This window comes from Macaca fascicularis, chromosome 1 (assembly GCF_037993035.2).
Source record: "Macaca fascicularis isolate 582-1 chromosome 1, T2T-MFA8v1.1".
Taxonomy (NCBI): Eukaryota; Metazoa; Chordata; class Mammalia; order Primates; family Cercopithecidae; genus Macaca; species Macaca fascicularis.
This window is the reverse complement of record NC_088375.1, coordinates 63,145,229-63,167,871: the sequence shown is the minus strand read 5'-3', so window position 1 is coordinate 63,167,871 and position 22,643 is coordinate 63,145,229. Positions and strand designations below refer to the sequence as shown.

Here is a 22,643-nt window from a genome sequence, read left to right as displayed (position 1 = left end):
GAACCTGCCCCTGACCAGCCTCCTCCCACCTGGGGTATATATCTTAAAGGTAATCTGAGCTGGGCACAGTGGCTCATGTCTGTAATCCCAACACTTTGGGAGGCCGAGGAGGGCAGATCACCTGAGGTCAGGAGTTTGAGACCAGCCTGACCAACATGGAGAAACTCCGTCTCTACTAAAAATACAAAATTAGTTGGGCGTGGTGGCACATGCCTGTAATCCCAGCTACTCAGGAGGCTGAGGCAGAAGAATTGCTTTAACCCAGGAGGCGGAGGTTGTGGTGAGCTGAGATCACATCATAGCACTCCAGCCTGGGCAAAAAAAGCAAAACTCCGTCTCAAAAAAAAAAAAAAAAAAAAGGCAATCTGTTCTTCTTCCATCATGGACCCTTCTCCCTCTGTCCAGGATTTACTTGTTTATTTCTCACTAGACTGAGAACACTCCAAAGGCAGGGATCTTGTCACCATTGTATCCTCAGGCTCAGCACCTAGTGGGCACCAGTATTTGTAGAATGAAGTAATTAGTAGAAGGCCACAGAACTGGTTAGTGTCAGAGTCAGGACTCAAACTCAGGTCTCCCAACACTAGGCCCTGTGCTTGCGTTACCCATGCTTCCTTTACAGAATCGTAATCGTCTGGATGAGCCCCCAGGAACAGAAGCAGATTTCAGAGAGGAAAGGAAATAGCAAATCAGGGCAACTATCTCTGGGCCTCATCCTATTTGCACAGATAAGCAAAAGGGGAGGCTGGTGGAGGGAGGAATGCCAAACCGGCCACCACCTCCTGTGGCCCTCCAAATTTGGGACAGATACATTGGTTTCCTGTGTAAGATGGATCCTCTCCAGTCACAAAGGAGATAAAGAGCTCCACGGAGGGATGGAGACATCCGTAACTCACACTAGAAAAAAAATCAAAGGATCAGTGGAAGTAGAAAAGTGGGCAGCCACTGGGGGTGAGTCCTTCTCCATCCTCAGCACACCCTGGATACACAGGGGAGGCACTATCCTCCTGAAGGCCTGAGGGGAAGGCTGGCTCCCCAGCATAGCTGGAATCCATCCAGGGCCCTAAACTGGCCGGCAGAAGGGGTTTCCCTCAGGGAAGGGGATCCAGGTCTATTGTCCTCCATTCTCTTCCTTGAGGACCAGGGTCTAAATCCTGCCACTTTGTTACCAGTTGTGTGGCCTTGGGCAGAATAATACTCATGTCACGGGATTAGGTTATCAAGATGGCCAAAGGGGAAATGTTCCCTCTCCCCCATTTAAAGCAAGAAGGAAAACCTATGGCCATTCTCATTCCACTCTAAATGAGCACTCAGAGTGGAGATTCTGGACCTAGCAACTCCAGGCCTCAAAAACCAAGTCAAACCTCATAACCTACCACCAATGCTCCTGGCACCAAAAGCACAAGAAAACCTTGGGTGGAGCAACTATTTTCAGATTTAGGGACACAGGTTAGATAGCTGGCATGTAAAAATTTTAAATAAATGCATGTCCCTTTGGGTTCTCTCCACCTCCGGCCAACACATCACAAATAAATTCCACCAAGTGGTTGAGGGAATCTACTCAACTTTAGAAGCCCTCTTTTTTTTTTTTTTTTTTTTTTTGAGACAGAGCCTCACTTTGTTGCCCAGGCTGGAGTGCAGTCGCGCCATCTCAGCTCACTGCAACCTCTGCCTCCTGGGTTCAAGCGATTCTTCTGCATCAGCCTCCCGAGTAGCTGGGATTACAGGCGTGCACCACCATGCCCGGCTTTTTGTATCTTTAGTGGAGACGGAATTTCGTCATGTTGGCCAGGCTGGTCTTGAACTCCTGGACCTCAGGTGATTTGCCTAAGAAGCCCTCTTTGAGGAAGAAGAAAGACGTTTCCAGGCCATTGGATTCCAATATCCAAGTAAGGTTGATCTCACTGAAGACAAGTGAACTCGAACCATAGAACAGCTCTGCACTAACCCTCCCACTAGGCTGGATTCTGCCTTGTCCTATCCCAGCTCCCTTTCTCCTTTATGGACTTAATGAAGTGGTCAAGCAATTATAGATTTTGGCTTGGGACAAGCAAATTACTCAGGATGAAGAAATACTTTGGTGACCTCTGAGCCAACTGAGAACACAGTACAATAAAACAACAGGGCATTAACCAGGACCAAGCGCCACTCAGAAGCATGTACAGCTCCAAGGGCCCTCAGAGTAAGGTTCTGGGCCTCAGGCAGCCTCCGCTAGAATCCCCTAGTCCCCATTCCTGGTGGGCGGGGCTCCATTGACACCTCTCCTGGCCACGCCTAGGGGGAGGAGGCGGGGCCTGGAACTCCGGAGAGCCAATGTGGACGGCCGTGGTCACGCGCCGCCGTCGAGCAGGCCAATGGGCGCCGGGGGGCGTGTCCAGGGCCTCGGACTCAGGGCGTTTATAACTACTTGGAATGCTGTGCTTTACTGCGCGCTGTGGTACTTATGTGGCTCCCCGTCCGGGTGCCGGACCTGTGCCCCGCGCTTCAGCCCTCCTGGCACAGCCTATTGATTCCCCTGCCGCCCTCGCTCACCTCCTGCTCGCCATGGAGTCGCTGGTTTTCGCGCGGCGCTCCGGCCCCACTCCCTCGGCCGCAGAGCTCACCCGGCCGCTGGCGGAAGGGCTGATCAAGTCGCCCAAGCCCCTGATGAAGAAGCAGGCGGTGAAGCGGCACCACCACAAGCACAACCTGCGGCACCGCTACGAGTTCCTGGAGACCCTGGGCAAAGGCACCTACGGGAAGGTGAAGAAGGCGCGGGAGAGCTCGGGGCGCCTGGTGAGTGCGGCTCCCTCTCGCGGCGCGGGGCGGGCTCGGGCTTGGCCGCCGGCGGGGAGCGGAGGAGGGCGGGCGGGGGCTCGCTCGTTGCTCGGCGGAGAGGCCAACGTGATCTTTACCGCGCTGAGCTTGCGTGGCTACTGCGTGGTGTCCCTGGCAGATGTGTCGGTCCGTGATTGCAGGGACAGTGGTCGCAAAGTTGCGAACCCCAGCCAGCAACACCACACTGCTGTGATGATTGTCAAATAAAAGGGAGGCTATGGATAGTTGGCGCGGAAAGACGAATCGTGTCGTGTCCTGGGATAAGATTAGTTGAATTTTGCTGGGAACAGACTGTTCAATAGAGTACAATGGGAAGAGGAAGTAGAAGGCACCCCATCTTAATAGGTATTTGGTAAATATGTGTGTGGTTGAATGAATGGATGAGGTGTGGAGTTCCCCAACTCCAAGAATCTGGCAGCCCAGCGCACTGGAGCTCTGGCACAGCGGGTGGATTTTGACATTTAGGTCCTTTCCAGCTCTAAAATTTAGTTGAAGTTTCATTAGGATGAGTTTTTGATTCTGGAAAATGTGAAACCACGTCCACTGTACCAGAGACACCTTTCGGTTTGGGGGCCTTTTCAAGAACACGCCCTGTTACTTTGGTGCGAGTGTAGTAGTTTAGCAATCTGTGTGACCTTGGGCAATTTCCTTCATCTCTGTACTTTGTTTCCCCTTTTGCAGAACTGTAGAAAACACAGCCTGCCTCACAAGCTGCTGTGAGGATTGAATAAGATCGAAATATGAACTATATTGCTCCTGATACATAGAACTTGCAGTGAGAACTTCTGGAAGGCCAGCCCAGAAAGGATGGCAAATTTGTCAAAAGTTAGTTAGCAGTGGTTAACTGGTTCTCAAACTTGAGTTTAAAGTACATAAGAATCACCTGGGATGTTTGTTTAAAATACTTACATTCTCTGGTTCCACACCCAGAGTAGTTAATTCTGAAGGGCTAGGATAGGGCCATATAATGTATATTTTAACCAACCTTTTAGAGCAGGTGGTTTAGGCATTATTATGTTTTGCCAAATCCAGTTGGGTGCTGGTTGTGAGGGTGTGTGTGTGTGTGTGTGTGTGTGTGGTTTGCCCTGTTGGCTACATCAGCAGTTACTTCCCCAGATTGTGTTTGCTTTTGCAGTCAGTAGCTGGTTTGAAATTCAAGAAGTCATTTCATTGGTGAAGGAGAGTGGATGTTGGAGAAAGGGATAGAGTATGGCCCCATCAATAGCACCGAGTATGTTTTTCCTGCTATCGCCTGGCACAGTCCCCAGTTGCCTGCTGCCAGGTTACAGCTATTGGGCAATCATGTACTTCCTGGCTTGCCTTTTCTTTCTCTTTCTACAAAGTCTGAAGGCCTGGTGAAGCTCCAGGCTTGAAGCTGTTGGACCCAGGCTTTTTCAGGGCCTTAGCTGGAAAATAACTGCTGGTGGCTTGTGCTTCATGCCTCTTGGGGGTGGGGAGACTGGGTCGTGGGGACTGGGGTGGCCCAGAAACTGAAAACCTGAGATTGAAGTTCAGAGATCCCATCAGGCTTTTGACCCAGGTCACTGTGGGGTGTGTGTGTGGGTGTGTGTGTGGGTGTGTGTGTGGACATGCGTGAGAGAGAAAGAGAGAGATCTCATTTGATTGCAGAATGAGATAAACTAGCTTTCAGTTTTCAAACCTCAGTGGATTTAGACAGGGATTCCAGCTCTTATTACATCAGAAGATACTCCCTGGCGTCATGCCTCTTGCTCTATGTAGGAAGCCAAGATCAGTAGGCATGGGACCTGCTGTGAACCTCCCTGATCCATAGACCACCCAGTTCTGCAGCTGGGAACTTGCTCAGCATCTCCTTCCTTCTTGGAGAGCGGCTGCCTGCTGTGCTAATGGTTTCTCAGTTCTGGAGCATTGCCTCTTCCCCACCCCACCCCACCCCTGCCTCTTGACTGTCCTCCGTGAATCGAGAGAGCCCTAGTACCTCAGGATACTTCAGTGGGGGAGAGGGGTGTGGGAGCTTGCCCAAGACCTCCCCCAGAATGAATTGAGATTGTTGGTGGGAGCTAGATTCAGAGGAAAGCCTGCTGGGTGACTTCTATCCCAATTTTCTCTCCACCTTTCTAGCATGCTTCCTGCTCCCAACCTGCCTAGATGGGATTTTCGGGGCCAGATGGGATTGGCAGAGGGGAAGGGCAGGTGGGCGGAACTAATGGAACTAACTAGGAGGGCATCAAAGGAAAAACAAATATTTGCTCTGGCTCTTCAGTACATTCCTGGTATCCAAATGACATTTCCTCCTGGGACTCTCCCAGCTCCCCTGGCCACCCCTCCCCCTAAAGAGAAAAACACATGCTGGGGTCTCTGAAATGGAGTCCACCAAAGCCTTTGGATGATCTGCATGGAAGTCTTACCTTCAAGGGGCACCATGAGGGGCATGAGTCCAAGTGGATGGTGCTCTGGAGCTAGAGTGCTTCTGTCTTTTTCATGTGTTGGAGTGCAGTGCAGGATTTGAAAATGCTTGAAAATGACTGAGGTGGTCTGATTCCTTCACTGACAGATAGAGTAGCTGAGGCCCGCAGAGGGGAAGTGACTTATCCTGTAGCTGGTGAGTGGCATGCCTGCAACATGGTCTCCTGGATGACCAAGTACTGAGTCCTAGACTGGGAGTTGGCCTTGAGATGAGCCCGGGCTTGCTTCAGTGTGCTTTGTTATTCCAAAAGTTAGCTCCCGCTGCCTTTCCCAGTGCTCCAGGCTGTGCTTCAGGTGGGAAGAGTCACTGGGAACCAACCCCCACCCTCACGTACAATGACTGTGTTGAAGGATTCGGGGTGGGTGAACTATACTGTATTCCTGGGTTTCAAACCTTGTTGGGGATGCTGCCTAGCTGAGAGTCAAGGCTGCGAGCATCCAAATCGTGGCTCCATTGCTTACCAGCTGTGCAACCTCTCTGTACCTCAGTTTCCTTATCTGTAAAGTGGGGGTGATGATCATTCCTACCTAGTAGGATTCTCTTTTTTTTTTTTTTTTTTTTTTTTGAGACGGAGTCTCGCTCTGTCGCCGGGGCTGGAGCGCAGTGGCCGGATCTCAGCTCACTGCAAGCTCCGCCTCCCGGGTTTACGCCATTCTCCTGCCTCAGCCTCCTGTGTAGCTGGGACTACAGGCGCCCGCCACCTCGCCCGGCTAGTTTTTTGTATTTTTTTAGTAGAGACGGGGTTTCACCGTGTTCGCCAGGATGGTCTCGATCTCCTGACCTCGTGATCCGCCCGTCTCGGCCTCCCAAAGTGCTGGGATTACAGGCTTGAGCCACCGCACCCGGCCCCCTAGTGGGATTCTCTTAGGATTAAGTAAGACAGCATATGTAAAGTGCATAGCACAGTATCTGACACACACAGTGTTGTTATCCCAGCAGGGCTGGCTTTGATGAAGTCCTGCCCTTCCCTTTCCTGGGAAATCCCTGTGTCCTGGAGGTCTGTCCTACCCTAAGAAAGAGTAAGGATTGTGCTGGGCTTCCCTAAGCCAAACCACTTTGGTTGCTGCTTTGTTCAAAGTCCTCGTTTCTCCTTCGGCCCCAGCTCCAGAGGACTCCTGCCTGGCTGGCTGCCAAGGGCTTGCTTGGCGGGACACTGCCCTCCCTGCTCCCTCTGCACCTGCCCGCTCAGTAGCAGGGAGGGAGGCTGCAGGCCACTCTTGTCCTTGAGCCCCAGCCAAACCACACAAGAAGGCTGGGCAGGGAAGCTCTTTGCCCAGCAACCTGGTAGAGGGGGCTGGAGGATGGCAAGGAGGGGGCAGCACAGTATGGGGAGGTGGCTCAGGCTCCCTTTGGAGCCTATTCCTGATCCCTGCCTAGTTCTCTGGCTGGTGTGGTGGGATGGTAAGCCACCCCTAGGCCCATCCCCACTCTGCCCAACCTGGGCCAGCCCAGCCCAACCTCTCCTCCGTTATCTAAATGGGTCATCCTCCAGCTCCTTGCCCTGCCTCCCAGACAGCAGCTGCTCCACTAAACACCAGAGAGGAATCAGGGATCTTGGCTCCAGCTCCAGGTGATAACTGTGACCAGAGATGCCCAGCTTGCACCTTCTCTCCCTCCACCTGGAACCAGCATCTCTGGATCTTCTTTTCCTAAGACCTTTCTACCATCCTCTCCTGAATCCAGATCATTCCTGATCTGAGTCCCTGGGAGGGAGGCAGTGTTTACCAATTGAGCCACAGCACCTACCTCTCCAGGGTGTTGATAAAGGAGTGGGCATATTTGTATGTCTGTAAGTGGGATGGGGTGGCTGGGCGATACTGCACAGCCTGGCCTAGGGCAAGATATAGGGCATTCCCTTCTCCAGGGATGGGAGGCAGGCAGGGAATCTCCATGGCTGAGATAGAAGCTTCTCCAGGCACCATCCTTCCATCTTCAATCCTGATTGTGTCTTGATGGGTTGTGGAACCTTGAAAAATTCAGTGTGCCTTTCTGGGCTTCAGTGTGTGCTGTTTGCAAACTAGGACGAGGAATTAACCCTGCTGCCTTTTCCAATATTCAGGACCTCAGGGCAAGAAAACCACTGGGGCAGAATCAGAAATTACGCTCAAGCAGGCTACTGTGGCTGTAGTATGGGGCTCCTTATAATAATCCTTGGCTAGCACCTTCCTGGCATAGTAGCAGGTGGCCCGTTTCTGAAGAAGTTCGGCATAGAATTCTAGAGTTTGGAAGGGTGCGTAGAGATCCTGATGTGCAGATTCGTGAATGTCTCTTTCTGGTCTTTGCTCAAACCTTTCTTTATGCCTGGAATGCCCCTGTTGTCCCTCCGTAGCCCACCTCCCTTGGCTTAGCAAACCTCACTCATCCTTCAAAATCGAAAGCAGTTTTCTCCCGGAGGTGGTTTTCCCTGCTCCTCCTATAGGCAAAGGAAGTTCTTTCCAGTGCTCTTGGAGCCTCTCTGCGGGCAGGGACATCAACTGCCCCATTTATCACAATAGAATGGAGTTTATTTAATTGTTAGTCCTCCCACTGGACTGTGGGACTGTCCAATTTTTATCTGAATCCCTAACACCTATCACAGTGCCAGCCAGGCACATAGTAGGCACTCAGCAGATGATTGAAGAATAAATATCCTTTCATTTTTCAGATGAAGACATGAAAACCAGCCAGATGAGTTAACCAGACTTATTGTCTGGTCAAGTGACTTAAGAGTTGCATAGCTCGATAGGGACAAATAAGGACTAGATACCTGGGCTCTTGATGCCCTCTCCACTAACCAGATATTCAAGTTGACGTTATTATCATTGAATCTGGTTTTCCTTCCCCTTCTGAGTAGGGTGGCCATATAATGTACTGTCTAAACTTGGATACTTTGGAGAGTAAAAGGAGCAATGTTAGTAATTAGACCAGGACTATCTCAGGCATGTGGCCTTCCTGCCTCTGGGTGATTGGTTCAGCAATTGTTACCCTCTTTCCTTGGTTTTGGTCGTCTTATTTTTATTTTTATTTTTTTTTAAGACAGAGTCTCACTCTGTCACCCAGGCTGGAGTGCAGTGGTGCAATCTCAGCTCACTGCAACTTCCGCCCCCCGGGTTCAAGCAATTCTCATGCCTCAGCCACCGAGTAGCTGAGATTACAGCAATGCATCACCAGGCCCAGCTAATTTTTGTATTTTTAGTAGAGATAGGGTTTCACCATATTGGCCACGCTGGTCTCGAACTTCTGGCCTCAAGTGATTTGCCCGCCTCAGTCTCCCAAAGTGCTGAGATTATAGGCATGAGCCACTGCGCCCAGCCTAATCAACGTATTTTTATTCTAGAGAATATTGCCCGGCTATCTTGCAGATGAGAACAAAGGTCCGGAAAAATTAGTCCTTATAACCAAGTGAACTCCACCCGTGACTAGGAAGAAGAGGAGAAAATCTTATCTGAGCACTGCTCCCATCAGTCAAAGATCATCAGCCCAGTGACTTAACTAGTAAATATTTGTGATTTATGTTCACCAGTAACAACTGTTGGACGCTTTCTGTATGCTGAGCTCTGTCCAGGCCTGAGTGGTTGCTGTAATTTACTTTGACAGGCCAGCCAACAGATAGCTAGAGCCCTCTCCTGTGGGGCCAGGATAGGCTGGAGAGTAGTGGCCCAACCACACCAGGGCAGTGATGCATGGCTCTTCTTGTCTGCCACCTGCTTGGGGACTGATGGAGGCCTGATGACATAACTTGTTTGCTTCCTGGAAAGTGCCAGCCGTACTGTGATCTGCTGGGACCTAATATGGATACCTGGTGGGTCCCTAAGCTACCCCCTGATACCAGAGCACAAACTTGCAGGAGGCTGGAACTGTTCAATGAGGATTAACAATTCTGATGTAGAATCATGGGCTTCTGGAGTTGAAAGAGATGGATCTTGGGGTTCAACTTGTGCACCCTCCCCTATGCAGAGACTCCTCCCAGCCCCGCTAAGACCCCTTTCTCCCTTTTTTGGAACCTTATTTATTTTAGGCCTTGTCATCTTTAGAGTTCTGCCCCCTAAGCCTGTGATGATTTAGTTCACTATTGTCTCTGCGAGTACACAACTGAACATCCAAGATGTGCCTATGCATACATCTTAAGTTCTGAAATAGTTTTCATTATCTAGATATGGGATTTGTGTTTATATATGATTGATCGTTTTCTCTTTATGGACCTTTATCTCCGAAGAGCTCATAGAACTTTATCCATTGTTTTATTTTAAACAAAGAATTTTAGTGAGAAAATAACTTGTCCATAAAATCTCCCCTTCAGGGAGAGGAAAAAGGGTATGGAGGCGAGAGGTGTGTGGGAATGAGCCAAGTTGAATCCAGGAAAGAGAGATGCCTCCTAGTTGAAGGAGAATTCAAGCCCTTTCTACGCCTACCCCGGCCCCCTGCCCAATTCCAAGCCCAGGTTTTTGTTTTTGTTTTTTTGTTTAGCTCACTAGGGAGAGATGTATGGTTTGGAGCAGAAGGGGGATAACCCCATTACATCCCCTGCAGCTGCAGCATGGGCCTCTCCAGCATCCTGGGGAGGAGGCTCCATGGTGACCATCCCTCCCACCTGCCATTGTCCTCCCTGCCTTGCTCAGGGAGGGCCTGAGAGCAGGGCCTCCCCTCTTTCAAGGATGAAGCTAGGGGGGAGGAGCAGGGCGGAGGGCACGCCATCCCTGGCCCGTTGCCGGGGTGACCGGGCCAGGGCATTGTGAGCAGCTCCTCTTACGGGATTAGGGCTGTTCCACATTCTTGTCGGATGGAGAACACAGGCCGGCAGGGCCTGCTGCCCCTGCAAGCCAGAAGCCATTGTCTGCCTCCAGAGCCCTGTGAAAGGGTGGATTAGAGGCTCCTCCCATCGAGCAGGGGTTTTCTTTTTTCTGTCTCCCTTTGAATCTTGAGGGGAGGCAAACCCTCCTGGGAAATTGAACGAGGAGCTGTTTACCACAGTCTAGGTCTTCAGATTTCTCACAACTTGCCTATCTCCCATAAGAGGAAGACTCGTATTTACCATTTTCGTCCTTGGGCAGCACTTGCCAGGAACTGGCTGGCCCTATGACACCCCACCCCCACCCTGCTCCCGCCCAGCCCTGCAGCCTCGGAGGGCCCCGTGGCATCTCTACAGCTCATTTCATAAACTCAGAGCAGGAAAGCCCCTCAGATCTCTTAGTTCAACCTGTTAGTTTCACAGAAAAAAAAAGAAAACCCGGGGCTCTTGAGAAGGGGTGGGACTCGCCCAGGGGGACAGTGACAGACTCCCCAGGCAGCGTCTCTCCCCAACTCTGCGCCTCAGGCCCTGCTCCCTGGTGTTTTCTGGGGTTTTCTCCAGGAGCTGCTGCTGAGGAGGGTGGAGCAGAGAGGGGCTCAGAGCTTTGCTAGCTGCACCTCAGTAGCCCTCTTTCCATTTCCTCCTGCCTCACTCCACCCTTCCAGAGCCCACCACACATACTGCCCAGAAGGCTTGGTCCTCCTGTGGTGTTTTTCTCTTGCTGGACTAAGGTAGCAAGCCCTGAGATAACAAGCCACTGTTGAGTTGTTTGTTTCTTGTCAGGGGAGGAACATTTCTTGTCTGAACTGAATAGACTGGTGTTTGGGGGCTTTTTTTTTTTTTTTTTTTTCATAATTTTGGGACCAATTTTTAAAAACGTGGTAAAACATACATAAGATAAAAGTTACCATTTTAAGTGTACTGGTAGTGTTAAATTTAACGTTGTTGTAAACCAATCTCCAGAATTCTTTTCATCTTACAAAACCGAAACTATACACATTAAACAACACCTCCCCATTTCCCCTCCCCCAGTTCCTGGTAACCACCGTTCTATTAATATTTTCTGTCCCTATGAATTTGCCTATTCCCGGTACCTCATTTAAGTGGGATCATACAATATTGATCCATTGGTGACTGGCTTATTTCACTTAGCATAATATTTTCAAGGATCATCCATGTTATAGCATGTGTCAGAATTTCATTCCTTTTTGTGGTTGAATAATATTCTATTCCATCCTATGGACATACCACATGTAATTTATGCCTACATTTCTTTTTTTATTTTTATTTTTTTTTGAGACAGGGTCTCACTCTGTTGCTCAGGCTGTAGTCCAGTGGTACATTCATGGCTCACTGCAACCTCTGCCTCCTGGGCTCAAGCAATTCTCCTACCTCAGCACGCGCCTATAGTGGGACTACAGGCATGTGCCACCATACCTGGCTAGATTTTGTATTTTTTGTACAGACAGGGTTTCGCCATGTTGCCCAGGCTGGTTGTGAACTCCTGGCCTCAAGTGATCCTCCTGACTTGGCTTCCCAAAGTGCTTGGATTACAGGCTTGAGCTACTGCACCCAGACCTATCTCTACTTTTCTTGATGGACATTTGGGTTGTTTCCACTTTGTGGCTAGGGACTGATTGCTTATAGCAAGTTACAGTACTGGGGCAGAAAAAGCACCAAACTGAGAATCAGATGGCCAACAGTCTAATCCAGTTGTGCCAGTTAGTGACCGAATGACTGAGCACATCATCTAACCTCTCTGGGTCCCAGTTTCTTCGCCTGTAAAGGGTATTGATGATGCTTTTTGTGCCCACCTCCCAAGGCTGTCATGAGGGCCAATTCATTTACTAATGCACCAAGGAGTTGTTCTGTGCCTACCGTGCATCAGGCAGTGTGCTCAGTGTCAAGAATTCAGTGGTGAGCAAAACTGGCTGGTCCTTGCGCATGGTGCAGATTGGCACATTTGCTTTACAATTCATAAAGCATCAGCCTTGCAAATGCAGGTTTTTACCTTCCTTGGCTATCTGTAGACTATGAATAAGGAGGTGACTGGTCCATATTGCTTCCTGCTGCATGGACCATGTGCACTCAGCTCAGATAAGATCTTTTTCTAGAGAAAGTGCTCTCCAGCCTCTCTGCCACCTACCCTGGTGAAGGATGGAGTGGCTTCTCTGGGTGTTCTCTGTGGCCTTTATAGCAGCTACAGGCAAACCACCAGGACCAGGGCCCCCAGAGTGTCCTCTGCCAAACCTTTTCCTGCCAAACCTTTCTCCTCATTCTCCTGCCTTCTATTCCCAGGTGGCCATCAAGTCAATCCGGAAGGACAAAATCAAAGATGAGCAAGATCTGATGCACATACGTAGGGAGATTGAGATCATGTCATCACTCAACCACCCTCACATCATTGCCATCCATGAAGGTACAGTGGGCACTTAAAGCTGGAAGTTGGGGGTCTATGTGTGTGCATATGTGTGTTCACATGCGTGTGTACATGTGTCAGAAGAAATAACATAAAGAAGTAAAAAAGATACAGGTTCTAGAGGTGGGCAGGAGCTGAATTTGAAACTCAACTGTATGACTTTGCACAGCTCATTGAATTTAGTCTCTGGGCTTCAGTTCCTCATTTATAAAATGGGGTAATCCCATCTACATCACAGTGTGGTTGCAAAGATCAAACTGTTTATGTCATTGAATGCTCCACTCATGGGAGGTACTCAAGGAATTGCAGGGTTTTTTGTTGTGATTATTCGGTTTTCCCTACTTGAATACTACCTTCCCAACCCAATGAGCTCCTTAGCAATCTGGGGGAGGCTGAAAGATACCTAGACCTGCACCTGTCCCAGATGTGTGGGTGCTATTCTTCATGCGTCCCAAGAGCCAGATCTCCTAGAGTCTGACCTGGGCTCTGAATCATTCCTGCCACAGGGCTGGCTCCTACCGCTACTTGTCTTTCTTGGCCTCCTCTTCTCTGACATCAGTGCTGATTTCACCACTCCAGCTGCCCTCCTCCCCGTGACCCAGACAACAAAGTGAGCAAGAGAGGGTGACGAAGGAAAGATGGGGAGCCCTCTCCTACACACACCTGTCTGCGTTGAGCCTTTACATAATATCAGTTAGACGGGAAGCGAGGGATAGCAACAGGAGGGAAGAAAGGGAGCCTGTAGCTCTGCCCTTTGTCTGTCTATTCCTGGTGGGGGAAAAATAGAGCAGTCTCTGCTCTTGGGTCGTGGTCATAGAAAGATTAAGGGTAGAGCCACTAACATGGCCCTGTGGCTTGAGCCTGTCCCATGAAGAGCCAGGCAAGTGGCTGAGAAGGTTAATTGTATCTCTGTGTGCTTCCCTCAGGGTAGAGTGGGGAGATGACAAAGTATTGGTTAAGCCAGGCTGAGTGTGGTGATTGGGGTGTGTGTGTGTATGTATGTTTGTATGTGTGTATGAAATCTGCCTTACACCCATATCTCCAGCTAGGCTGAGTGTGGTGATTGGTGTGTGTGCATGTGCGTGCGTGTGCGTGTGTGTGTGAATTCTGCCTTATATCTCCAGCTGGATCTGGGAACTGAGCACTGCAGCTCAGGATATGACTTCTTTGGCACCTTCAGATTCAACAGACATGAGAACATCATAGTGACTGTGTGACTGGAGGGGGTCCCCCAAATTCATCCCCTTCCTGCTATAGGCTTCAAGGGATGTGAGGTAGTGGGTGTGCCTCAGTCCTGGGAACTGACCTCTAACCTAGCTGTTCTCCAAAATGTGCCCTGGCTGGCTTTTGACTCCCAATTTTATGGCACAAAGGTTGCATGCACCCTTGCAGAGATGGTGAGAGCCATAGGGGTGGAGTCTCAGCCAGGCATCCCCAGGAGGCTGGGCCTCCACAGATAAGGGCCATTTACTCCTGTCCCCCTGGAAAAAAGGACAGTCCTCCTGGCCATGTATCCAATTCCCTGGAAGCTGGGACTCCTCTAGGGAGAAGCCTCTTCACTTCACTCCTTCTCAGAGCCTAGACAATATTAGCTCTGGGGCAGACCAAGCAAGCCAAACTCATAGGACCCGTTTGACACAAAGATACAGTGTCATGGACATACATGTTCTAACACACACCAGGCAGAAGGGCCAGTTTGGTGAACCAGCCACGCCCTACCTAGTCTTCAAGTGGCAAGAGGGCCACTCCTACCCAGAGAGATGAGCCAGCTGGGATGGGGTGGCTGCCGGGAACCCAGCCAGTCAATTAATTACCAAATATGTATTGATTGCTTCTGTGTAGAAGGCCTTATTCATGAGGCCCTGCCCTGGATCCTCTGGAAGGAAGTCAGAGATGGTGATGAATATCTCAGCTCTCCGTGGTGCTTTATAGTTCATGATCCACTTTAATATACTTTTATTCCCTCTTCTGATCCTCAAGACAGACATTATTATTGGCCTTATTTTTCAAATGTACGCATGAGGGCATTGATTATAAATATAACTGTGGCCGGGTGCAGTGGCTCACGCCTGTAATCCAAGCACTTTGGGAGGCCAAAGTGGGCAGATCATGCAGTCAGGGGTTCGAGACCAGCCTGGCCAACATGGAGAAACCCCGTCTGTACTAAAAGTACAAAAATTAACTGGGCATGGTGGCATGCACCTTTAATCCCCACTACTCAAGAGGCTGAGGCAGGAGAATCGCTCGAACCTGGGAGGTGGAGGTTGCAGTGAGTCGAGACCACGCAACTGCACTCCAGCCTGGATGACAGAGCGAGACTCCGTCTCAATAAATCAATAATATCCAACCATAGGTACCATTTATCGAGTGCTTGTTTATGTGTCAGACCTACACCAGCTTGCTCAGCCAGCCCTGGAACTGCTGCTGACTTTTTATGTTTCTCACCCCAGCCCTGTGAGGTTGCCTTATTATCCTGCTTTTCAAATGAGGAAACTGAGGCACAGTGGTTTAATGACTTGTCCAAGATGACCCAGCAAACCTGCATTCTTACTCATGTCTCTAGAAGACATTTGCCCAACGCCACAAGGTGAAAAAGTACCAGGTTCTTAAACCAAGGAGCCTGGCTTTTCATTCCCATCTAGTGACATCTCTGGCTTCCTGAAAGGGCAGGGTAATTTTTCAGAATTCCCAAAAGCCTGAACTTCCAAGGAGGCAGAGGGTGAGCCAGTGTCTTTGGCCTTAACTCATGGCTCCTGGAAGATGCTGAGAACTTCCAAGGCCCTTCTTCTGCCCTTATTTGCCACCGTATAGCCCCAATAGCAGATATCCCTGGAGCAGGTCCTGTCTGGTGTGGGGCCCGGGGTGGGGGAGGAGTGAGTCACCCCCAGTGGAGAGCAGTGCACTCTGGGAGGGCCTGACGTTCCTTTCTTTGCTCTGCCCAGTGTTTGAGAACAGCAGCAAGATCGTGATCGTCATGGAGTATGCCAGCAGGGGCGACCTTTATGACTACATCAGCGAGCGGCAGCAGCTCAGTGAGCGCGAGGCTAGGCATTTCTTCCGGCAGATCGTCTCTGCCGTGCACTACTGCCATCAGGTGAGCACCTACCTGCTCCAGCCGTGTTCTCAGCGGGTGGTCGCTGGGGCTCTGGGGCTGTTTTGGACCAGAGAGGTTCCATGACTTATCCAGGATCACACAGGGAGACAGAAACAGAGGCAAAACTAGATTCTGGACTCTCAGGGAAATGCTGGTGTCTCTAACTTTGAGTCCCTTACCCGGGGATAGAAGGGCCTGTGATTTCTTGCAGCCCACACCAATAAAGATGGGCATTCCCAGCCTACCTGTGCTCAAGCCCGCTTGGCTCCCTTTGTGTTTACCTCAGTCTCCAGATTAGGCCCCTCATCACCTTCCATTCCGTCGTGACCTTCCCCTGACTGCCCCCTCCTTCTTTCAGAGTAGAGTTGTCCACCGAGATCTCAAGCTGGAGAACATCCTCTTGGATGCCAATGGAAATATCAAGGTGAGTCCCACTTCTTATTTCTAGAAGCCTCCCTGCCCACCCCAGCTTTTCTGCACTGTCCCCAGCCAAGTAGCTCTAAGCTCTTGGTGGATTCCTGAAGGAGCTGAGCAAGGCTGACCTTCATTGGTACTGGTAGGGACCTCAGCCGTCATCCATTCCAACACCTCATTGTGTGGATGGAGAGCTGGGGCCTCAGCTGAGGGGTGCTTTGCACAAGATCACACAACTAGTGTGTGGCTGAGCCTGGACTAGAACCAAGATCTTCTGACTCCCAGATCAGTGCTCCTTTGATGTCATAAGGGTGACAGGAGTCTAGATCTAAGGTCAGGTTTAATACAACCTTGGGATGGGCCCGGCCTGAGTTCTTCTCCCTGCCCATGTGTGTACACACTTGCATACACACACACATGCATGCTTTAATCTGCTACAATTAGCCAGGCGCGGTGGCTCACGCCTGTAATCCCAGCACTTCGGGAGGCCAAGGCGGGTGGATCACGAGGTCAGGAGATCAAGACCATCCTGGCTAACACAATGAAACCCCGTCTCTAGTAAAAATACAAAAAATTAGCCAGGTGTGTCTGGCGCCTGTAGTCCCAGCTACTCGGGAGGCTGAGGCAGGAGAATGGGCGTGAACCTGGGAGGTGGAGCTTGCAGTGAGCCGAGATCGCGCCACTGCACTCCAGCCTGGGTGACAAAGCGAGACTCCATCTCAAAAAAAAAAAAAAACTGTTACAATTAGATAGCCCTCTGGAAACTTCCCACAGATGAAGGACTCCAGCTCCAGCTTCCTGCTTTCTGCAGCTGCTTAAGTAGTTAAATTCAGGCATGGAAAAGTTCATGTTGATGGGATAAACTGAGATCTCAGGGCTGGAGGAAAGACATGGCACCGGCGAGGCTGGCCCCTGCAGGCACCTGGGAAGGTGACGCTGTACTCTGACCCTCTTCAGAATCTTCCTGAACCCAGGCCATAGTCTCTTCCGGTGGCTCCTGACCTGTACCATAAGGTGCCCTGGTACTGAGTTCATTCCCTCTTACCAGTCAATTCCCGGAGCAGGTGGGGCGGTCTTTGATGCTGACCAGAAGGGAGGGAAGCCACAGCCAGTAAACCCACATAATCGGGCACAAACATGGACAGGCATGAACTTTCCTGTCTCTACCAATCACGTGCTTCATTATGGGCTTCAACTGGCAACTGCTTGATAAGAGCCCAATAAAACCATAAACAAAGGAGCCAGGGTTTCATAAACAGCCCCTCCCCACCCTGAACACACATAACCTCTGATGGGGTGAAGAGGTGGGGAGCACGAGGGCATGGCCTCAGCCTCTTACTGAGGATAGGTGGGAAAGGGTGTCTCCGGGGAATGAGACGATGGGGTCGGGTTCTCAAGCCCTCAATATCAGATGGTTCAGGGAGTCCTGGGCTGTAACCACAGCCCTGACGTTTGTTCTGCCCTCATTATTGCTTCTGAGCTATATTGGGCTGACCCCAGGTTTCTGCCACCAAGTTCTTGCCCAGGTGTGCACACAAGAATAAGCCCTTTGCTAGGAAGGGCAGCTCAAGTCTTATGTGGTTCATTGGTTACAGGGCTTGCTTGTTCCTGAGGGCCATGACATTATCACAAGATGCTGGCTTTCCCCTTCCATCTGGCTGACCCTCCTTTCCATCACTAAACATCCTTAGAACCTCATGCAGGCTCTCAGCTGGGCTAGCAGCTGCAGGAGAGGTGGGGGCAAGGAGGTCGGCATGGGAGTGTACAGTCTGTCTGGAAGGCAGATCTAATGAGCAGGGGCTCCAGGGAGGCATTGGAAACTCTAGGCTTCTAGAAGAAGGAAATGGAAGACTTCCCAAGGGATATGGGCATGAGAGAGCATCTCTGTAGTGGAATGCCACGTGAGCAAAGCGGTCTGGGGAGCAGTGAGGATCCTGAAGCCCCCACACACCTCTGCCTAGATGCTCCTTACTGACACAGCTCCTCAGGGTTCGTTCTTCCAGGGCCTGAGCTATGCTGACAGTGCTCAGTGTGGGGTGGGGATCATGGAGACCCTTTCCTCCACTGGAGCCTGGGTTTCCCCAGGGTCCGAAGAGGGTGGGCCAAGAGCTACAGAAAAACCCAGGCCTTGACATGACCTGTGCCCGTGTTTGATTCAATCCTGCAGATTGCTGACTTCGGCCTCTCCAACCTCTACCATCAAGGCAAGTTCCTGCAGACATTCTGTGGGAGCCCCCTCTATGCCTCGCCGGAGATTGTCAATGGGAAGCCCTACACAGGCCCAGAGGTAAGTGACCACTCTCCCCTGCCGGCCTGCCTCGGGTGTTTACTATGACTTTAGATCCTGGGAGATTAATGGGCTAGTTTTCTCATTATTCACCTTTTCAGAGCACAAAACTCAAGCCTCCCAAAAAGTAGTAACTTGCCAGGTGTCTAGCCACGAGTGGCAAAACTAGAACTAGGCCGGGCGCAGTGGCTCACACCTGGAATCCCAGCACTTTGGGAGGTCCACAAGTGGACCACTTACTTGAGGTTGGGAGTTCAAGACTAGCCTGGCCAACGTGGTGAAACCCCGTCTTTACTAAAAAAAATACAAAAATAATGGGGCTTTATGGCATACACCTGTAATCCCAGTTACTTGGGAGGCAGAGTTTGCAGTGAGCCGAGATCATGCCACTGCACTCCAATCTGGGCAACAGAGCAAGACTCCATCTCAAAAAAAATGAAAAAGAAAACAAAACAAAAAAACCCTAGAACTAGAACTTAGGTCTCCTGCCTCCTAGGTTAGTTCTTTGCCTCCTTCACCTTCCTCGTTCCTGGTACCTTTCCCGGCACCCAGTCCAGCCTCCCAAGAGTGACGCAGAGATGGTATCTGTCACAACCACCCCTTCCCCAGCCCAGAAGAGATGACCTGGCTATAGCTCTTGTGCTTGTGGCTGTCCCTCCCAGGGAAAGCGATTGACAACATCTCAGCCCCCTTCTGCAGCATCCCCGTCTTGGCCCCTGGGTAGGAGAGGTGGGTCATCCTCAGGTGTGCTGGCCTCTGAGTTCTCCAGCATGTACCATTTTCTCATCTGGTATGGGCATCCCTGCTGACCTCCCCTGTCTCTCTCAGGTGGACAGCTGGTCCCTGGGTGTTCTCCTCTACATCCTGGTGCATGGCACTATGCCCTTTGACGGGCATGACCATAAGATGTTGGTGAAACAGATCAGCAACGGGGCCTACCGGGAGCCACCTAAACCTTCTGGTGAGTGAGAGGGGTGGGTGTTCTTATCCAGGCCTGGGGTGTCCTTCACTCATTCCTAAGGCAAGAACTACACAGTGGCACTAAAGTCAAAAGGGCAACAGTCCATCATGACCCATGGTAGGTTAGGGGACCGTCCACCGTATGTCCAATGTCGAGACCTCTGGGGAAGGAGGGGATAGCTTTCTTCCCATAGGGGCATGCTCGATTATATTCGGGAAGTGGTTCCTAAGCTCCTTCCTTTGCTACAGTTGTCTCATTTCCTATTGCTTTTGTTCTCATCCTCAGAAACCTTTTTGTCCTTGACTATGACTTAGAAGGCAGGAGGAAGGGTGTGAGAGCCCCAGTTTACCCTGAACACAGTCTCTACCCTCAGAGGATTGAATTGCAATGGAGAGAGAGAGAGGATAGATACCAACATACTCACAAGGGCTCATGAAGGGGTCACAGTCCTGAGGGGTCAGAGGACAGAGAGGCAGCTGGAGGAGTCAGTCCAGGAACTGTGGACTGGGGAGCTGTCCTGGGCCAAGGCATGTACAGAGCCGTAGGCTGGAAGGGACGCATCCAACCCAGGAGTAAGCAGTGTCTTAGCTCAAAAGGGGATGAGCTGGGGACAGGGGACAGGGAGTGCCTATTCTGGGAGTTGCCAAACTGAAGCACCTGCCTTTTGTCTTCCAGACGCCTGTGGCCTGATCCGGTGGCTGTTGATGGTGAACCCCACCCGCCGGGCCACCCTGGAGGATGTGGCCAGTCACTGGTGGGTCAACTGGGGCTACGCCTCCCGTGTGGGAGAGCAGGAGGCTCCGCACGAGGGTGGGCACCCTGGCAGTGACTCTGCCCGGGCCTCCATGGCTGACTGGCTCCGGCGTTCCTCCCGCCCCCTCCTGGAGAATGGGGCCAAGGTGTGCAGCTTCTTCAAGCAGCATGCGCCTGGTGGGGGAAGCACCACCCCTGGCCTGGAGCGCCAGCATTCACTCAAGAAGTCCCGCAAGGAGAATGACATGGCCCAGTCTCTCCACGGTGACCCAGCTGATGACACTGCCCCTCGCCCTGGCAAGAGCAACCTCAAGCTGCCGAAGGGCATTCTCAAGAAGAAGGTGTCAGCCTCTGCAGAGGGGGCACAGGGGGACCTTCAGGAGCTCAGCCCGATCCCTGCGAGCCCAGGGCAGGCTCCCCCCCTGCTCCCCAAGAAGGGCATCCTCAAGAAACCCCGACAGCGCGAGTCTGGCTACTACTCCTCCCCCGAGCCCAGTGAATCTGGGGAGCTCTTGGATGCAGGCGACGTGTTTGTGAGCGGGGATCCCAAGGAGCAGAAGCCCCCGCAAGCCTCAGGGCTGCTCCTCCATCGCAAAGGTATCCTCAAACTCAACGGCAAGTTCTCCCGGGCAACCTTGGAGCTCGCGGCCCCCACCACCTTCGGCTCCTTGGATGAACTCGCCCCACCTCGCCCCCTGGCCCAGGCCAGCCGACCCTCAGGGGCTGTGAGCGAGGACAGCATCCTGTCCTCTGAGTCCTTTGAACAGCTGGACTTGCCTGAACGGCTCCCAGAGCCCCCGCTGCGGGGCTGTGTGTCTGTGGACAACCTCATGGGGCTTGAGGAGCCCCCCTCTGAGGGCCCTGGAAGCTGCCTGAGGCGCTGGCGGCAGGATCCTTTGGGGGACAGCTGCTTTTCCCTGACGGACTGCCAGGAGGTGACAGCGACCTACCGACAGGCACTGAGGGTCTGCTCAAAGCTCACCTGAGTGGGGTAGGCATTGCCCCAGCCTGGGCAGGCTCTCAGATGCAGCTGGCTGTACCCCAAGGGGAGATGCCTTCTCCCCCACCTCCCAGGACCTGCATCCCCACTCAGAAGGCTGAGACAGTTTGCAGTGGAGCCCTGGACGGGGCTGGATGTGGGAAGCAGGCAAATGAAGTGCGTCAAGGGTTCAGTGTCTGTCTTCAGTCCTGCTGAACCAAGAGGATAATAGAGAAAGAGAGGGGAACGGGAAGGCCCGAGACAGAGTCCACGTTGCCCATTTCTTGTGCATGACGGAGTCCAGGTTGCCTGTTTCTTGTGCACGTGGTGGGGCCACAGAGACCTGGCAAGTGAACTCTCCCAGGGCCCATCTCCTGCATCCCATGAATACTCTGTACACATGGTGCCTTCTAAGGACAGCTCCTTCCCTACTCATTCCCTGCCAAGTGGGGTCAGACCTCTTTACACACACATTCCCATTCCCACCAACCACCAGAACTGGATGGTGGCATCCCTAAGGTGCCTGAGGCATCCTGGGAATGGTCTGGAGTAACCCTTCCTTATTTTTATTTTTATTTATTTATTTATTTTTTTGAGACGGAGTTTCGCTCTCGTTGCCCAGGCTGGAGTGCAATGGCGTGATCTTAGCTCACCTCAACCTCCGCCTCCCTGGTTCAAGTGATTCTCCTGCCTCAGCCTCCGTAGTAGCTGGGATTACAGGCATGCGCCACCACGCCCGGCTAATTTTGTATTTTTAGTAGAGACAGGGTTTCTCCATGTTGGTCAGGCTGGTCTCAAACTCCTGACCTCAGGTGATTCACCCGCCTCAGCCTCCCAAAGTGCTGGGATTACAGGTGTGAGCCACCATGCCCGACCTAACCCTTCTTATTTAGCCTAGGAGTAAGAGAACACAATCTCTGTTTCTTCAGTGGTTCTCTTTCCTTTTTCATCCTCCAAACCTGGCCTGAGCCTCCTGGAGTTGCTGCTGTGAATCTGAAAGACTTGAAAAGCCTCCGCCTGCTGTGTGGACTTCATCTCAAGGGGTCCAGGCTCTTCTGGACTCCACCTTGGACCTCAGAGACTCAGAACTTCTGCCTCTAAGCTGCTCTAAAGTCCAGACTATGGATGTGTTCTCTGGGCCTTCAGAACTCTAGAGTGTCCATATTTATTTTTTATGTTCTCAGCTTTGTGTTTTAGGAAAAGTGAATCTTGCTGTTTTCAATAATGTGAATTCTATGTTCTGGGAAAATCCACTATGACATCTAAGTTTTGTGTACAGAGAGACATTTTTGCAACGATTTCCACCTCCTCCCACGGCCCCTCCACACCCCACTCCACACTCTGAGTCTCTCTACCTAATGGTCTCTACCTAATGGACCTTCGTGGCCAAAAAGTACCATTAAAACCAGAAAGGTGATTGGAAGCAGGCCCTGCTGTGTTCTGTGGTGATTGAGGTGGGGAGGGATGGTGCTGAGCAGGTTTTTGAGCCTTCTCCTAATACTGGTTCCCCTAGGCTGCCAGGGATGGGAAGTAGAAAAACTGCCGAATCAAAACAAACGTGAGCTCAGTAGCTCTGGCCTGACCCTAAGCACACAGGTGGGAAGGCCCTGGGCCCAGGGTCCCAGTTGTTCTTCTGGCCTTTGGCACTAAAGTAGAAGTGGATTTGGCAGATTATCCCACCCTGCCCCCACCACCTGCCTCCTCC

The 22,643-nt window shown here is 51.4% G+C and overlaps 1 protein-coding gene across 2 annotated transcripts; it reads left to right on the top strand.

Annotated features, from left to right (window-relative positions):
• Positions 1 to 2,384: 2,384 nt before the first annotated feature.
• NUAK2 (NUAK family kinase 2) lies at positions 2,385 to 22,365 on the top strand. Of its 2 annotated transcripts, none has more exons than XM_074034258.1 (7): positions 2,385 to 2,775; positions 12,330 to 12,450; positions 15,393 to 15,544; positions 15,908 to 15,968; positions 18,126 to 18,245; positions 19,074 to 19,206; positions 19,882 to 22,365. In XM_074034258.1, exons 3-7 carry the CDS (start codon positions 15,432 to 15,434, stop codon positions 20,943 to 20,945), a joined length of 1,491 nt encoding a protein of 496 aa, XP_073890359.1. In that variant the 5' UTR covers positions 2,385 to 2,775; positions 12,330 to 12,450; positions 15,393 to 15,431; the 3' UTR covers positions 20,946 to 22,365. The 2 variants fall into 2 exon arrangements, with proteins under 2 accessions (XP_073890359.1, XP_005540652.3); XM_005540595.5 differs by having other exon boundaries at positions 15,903 to 15,968.
• The last annotated feature ends 278 nt before the right edge of the window (positions 22,366 to 22,643 follow it).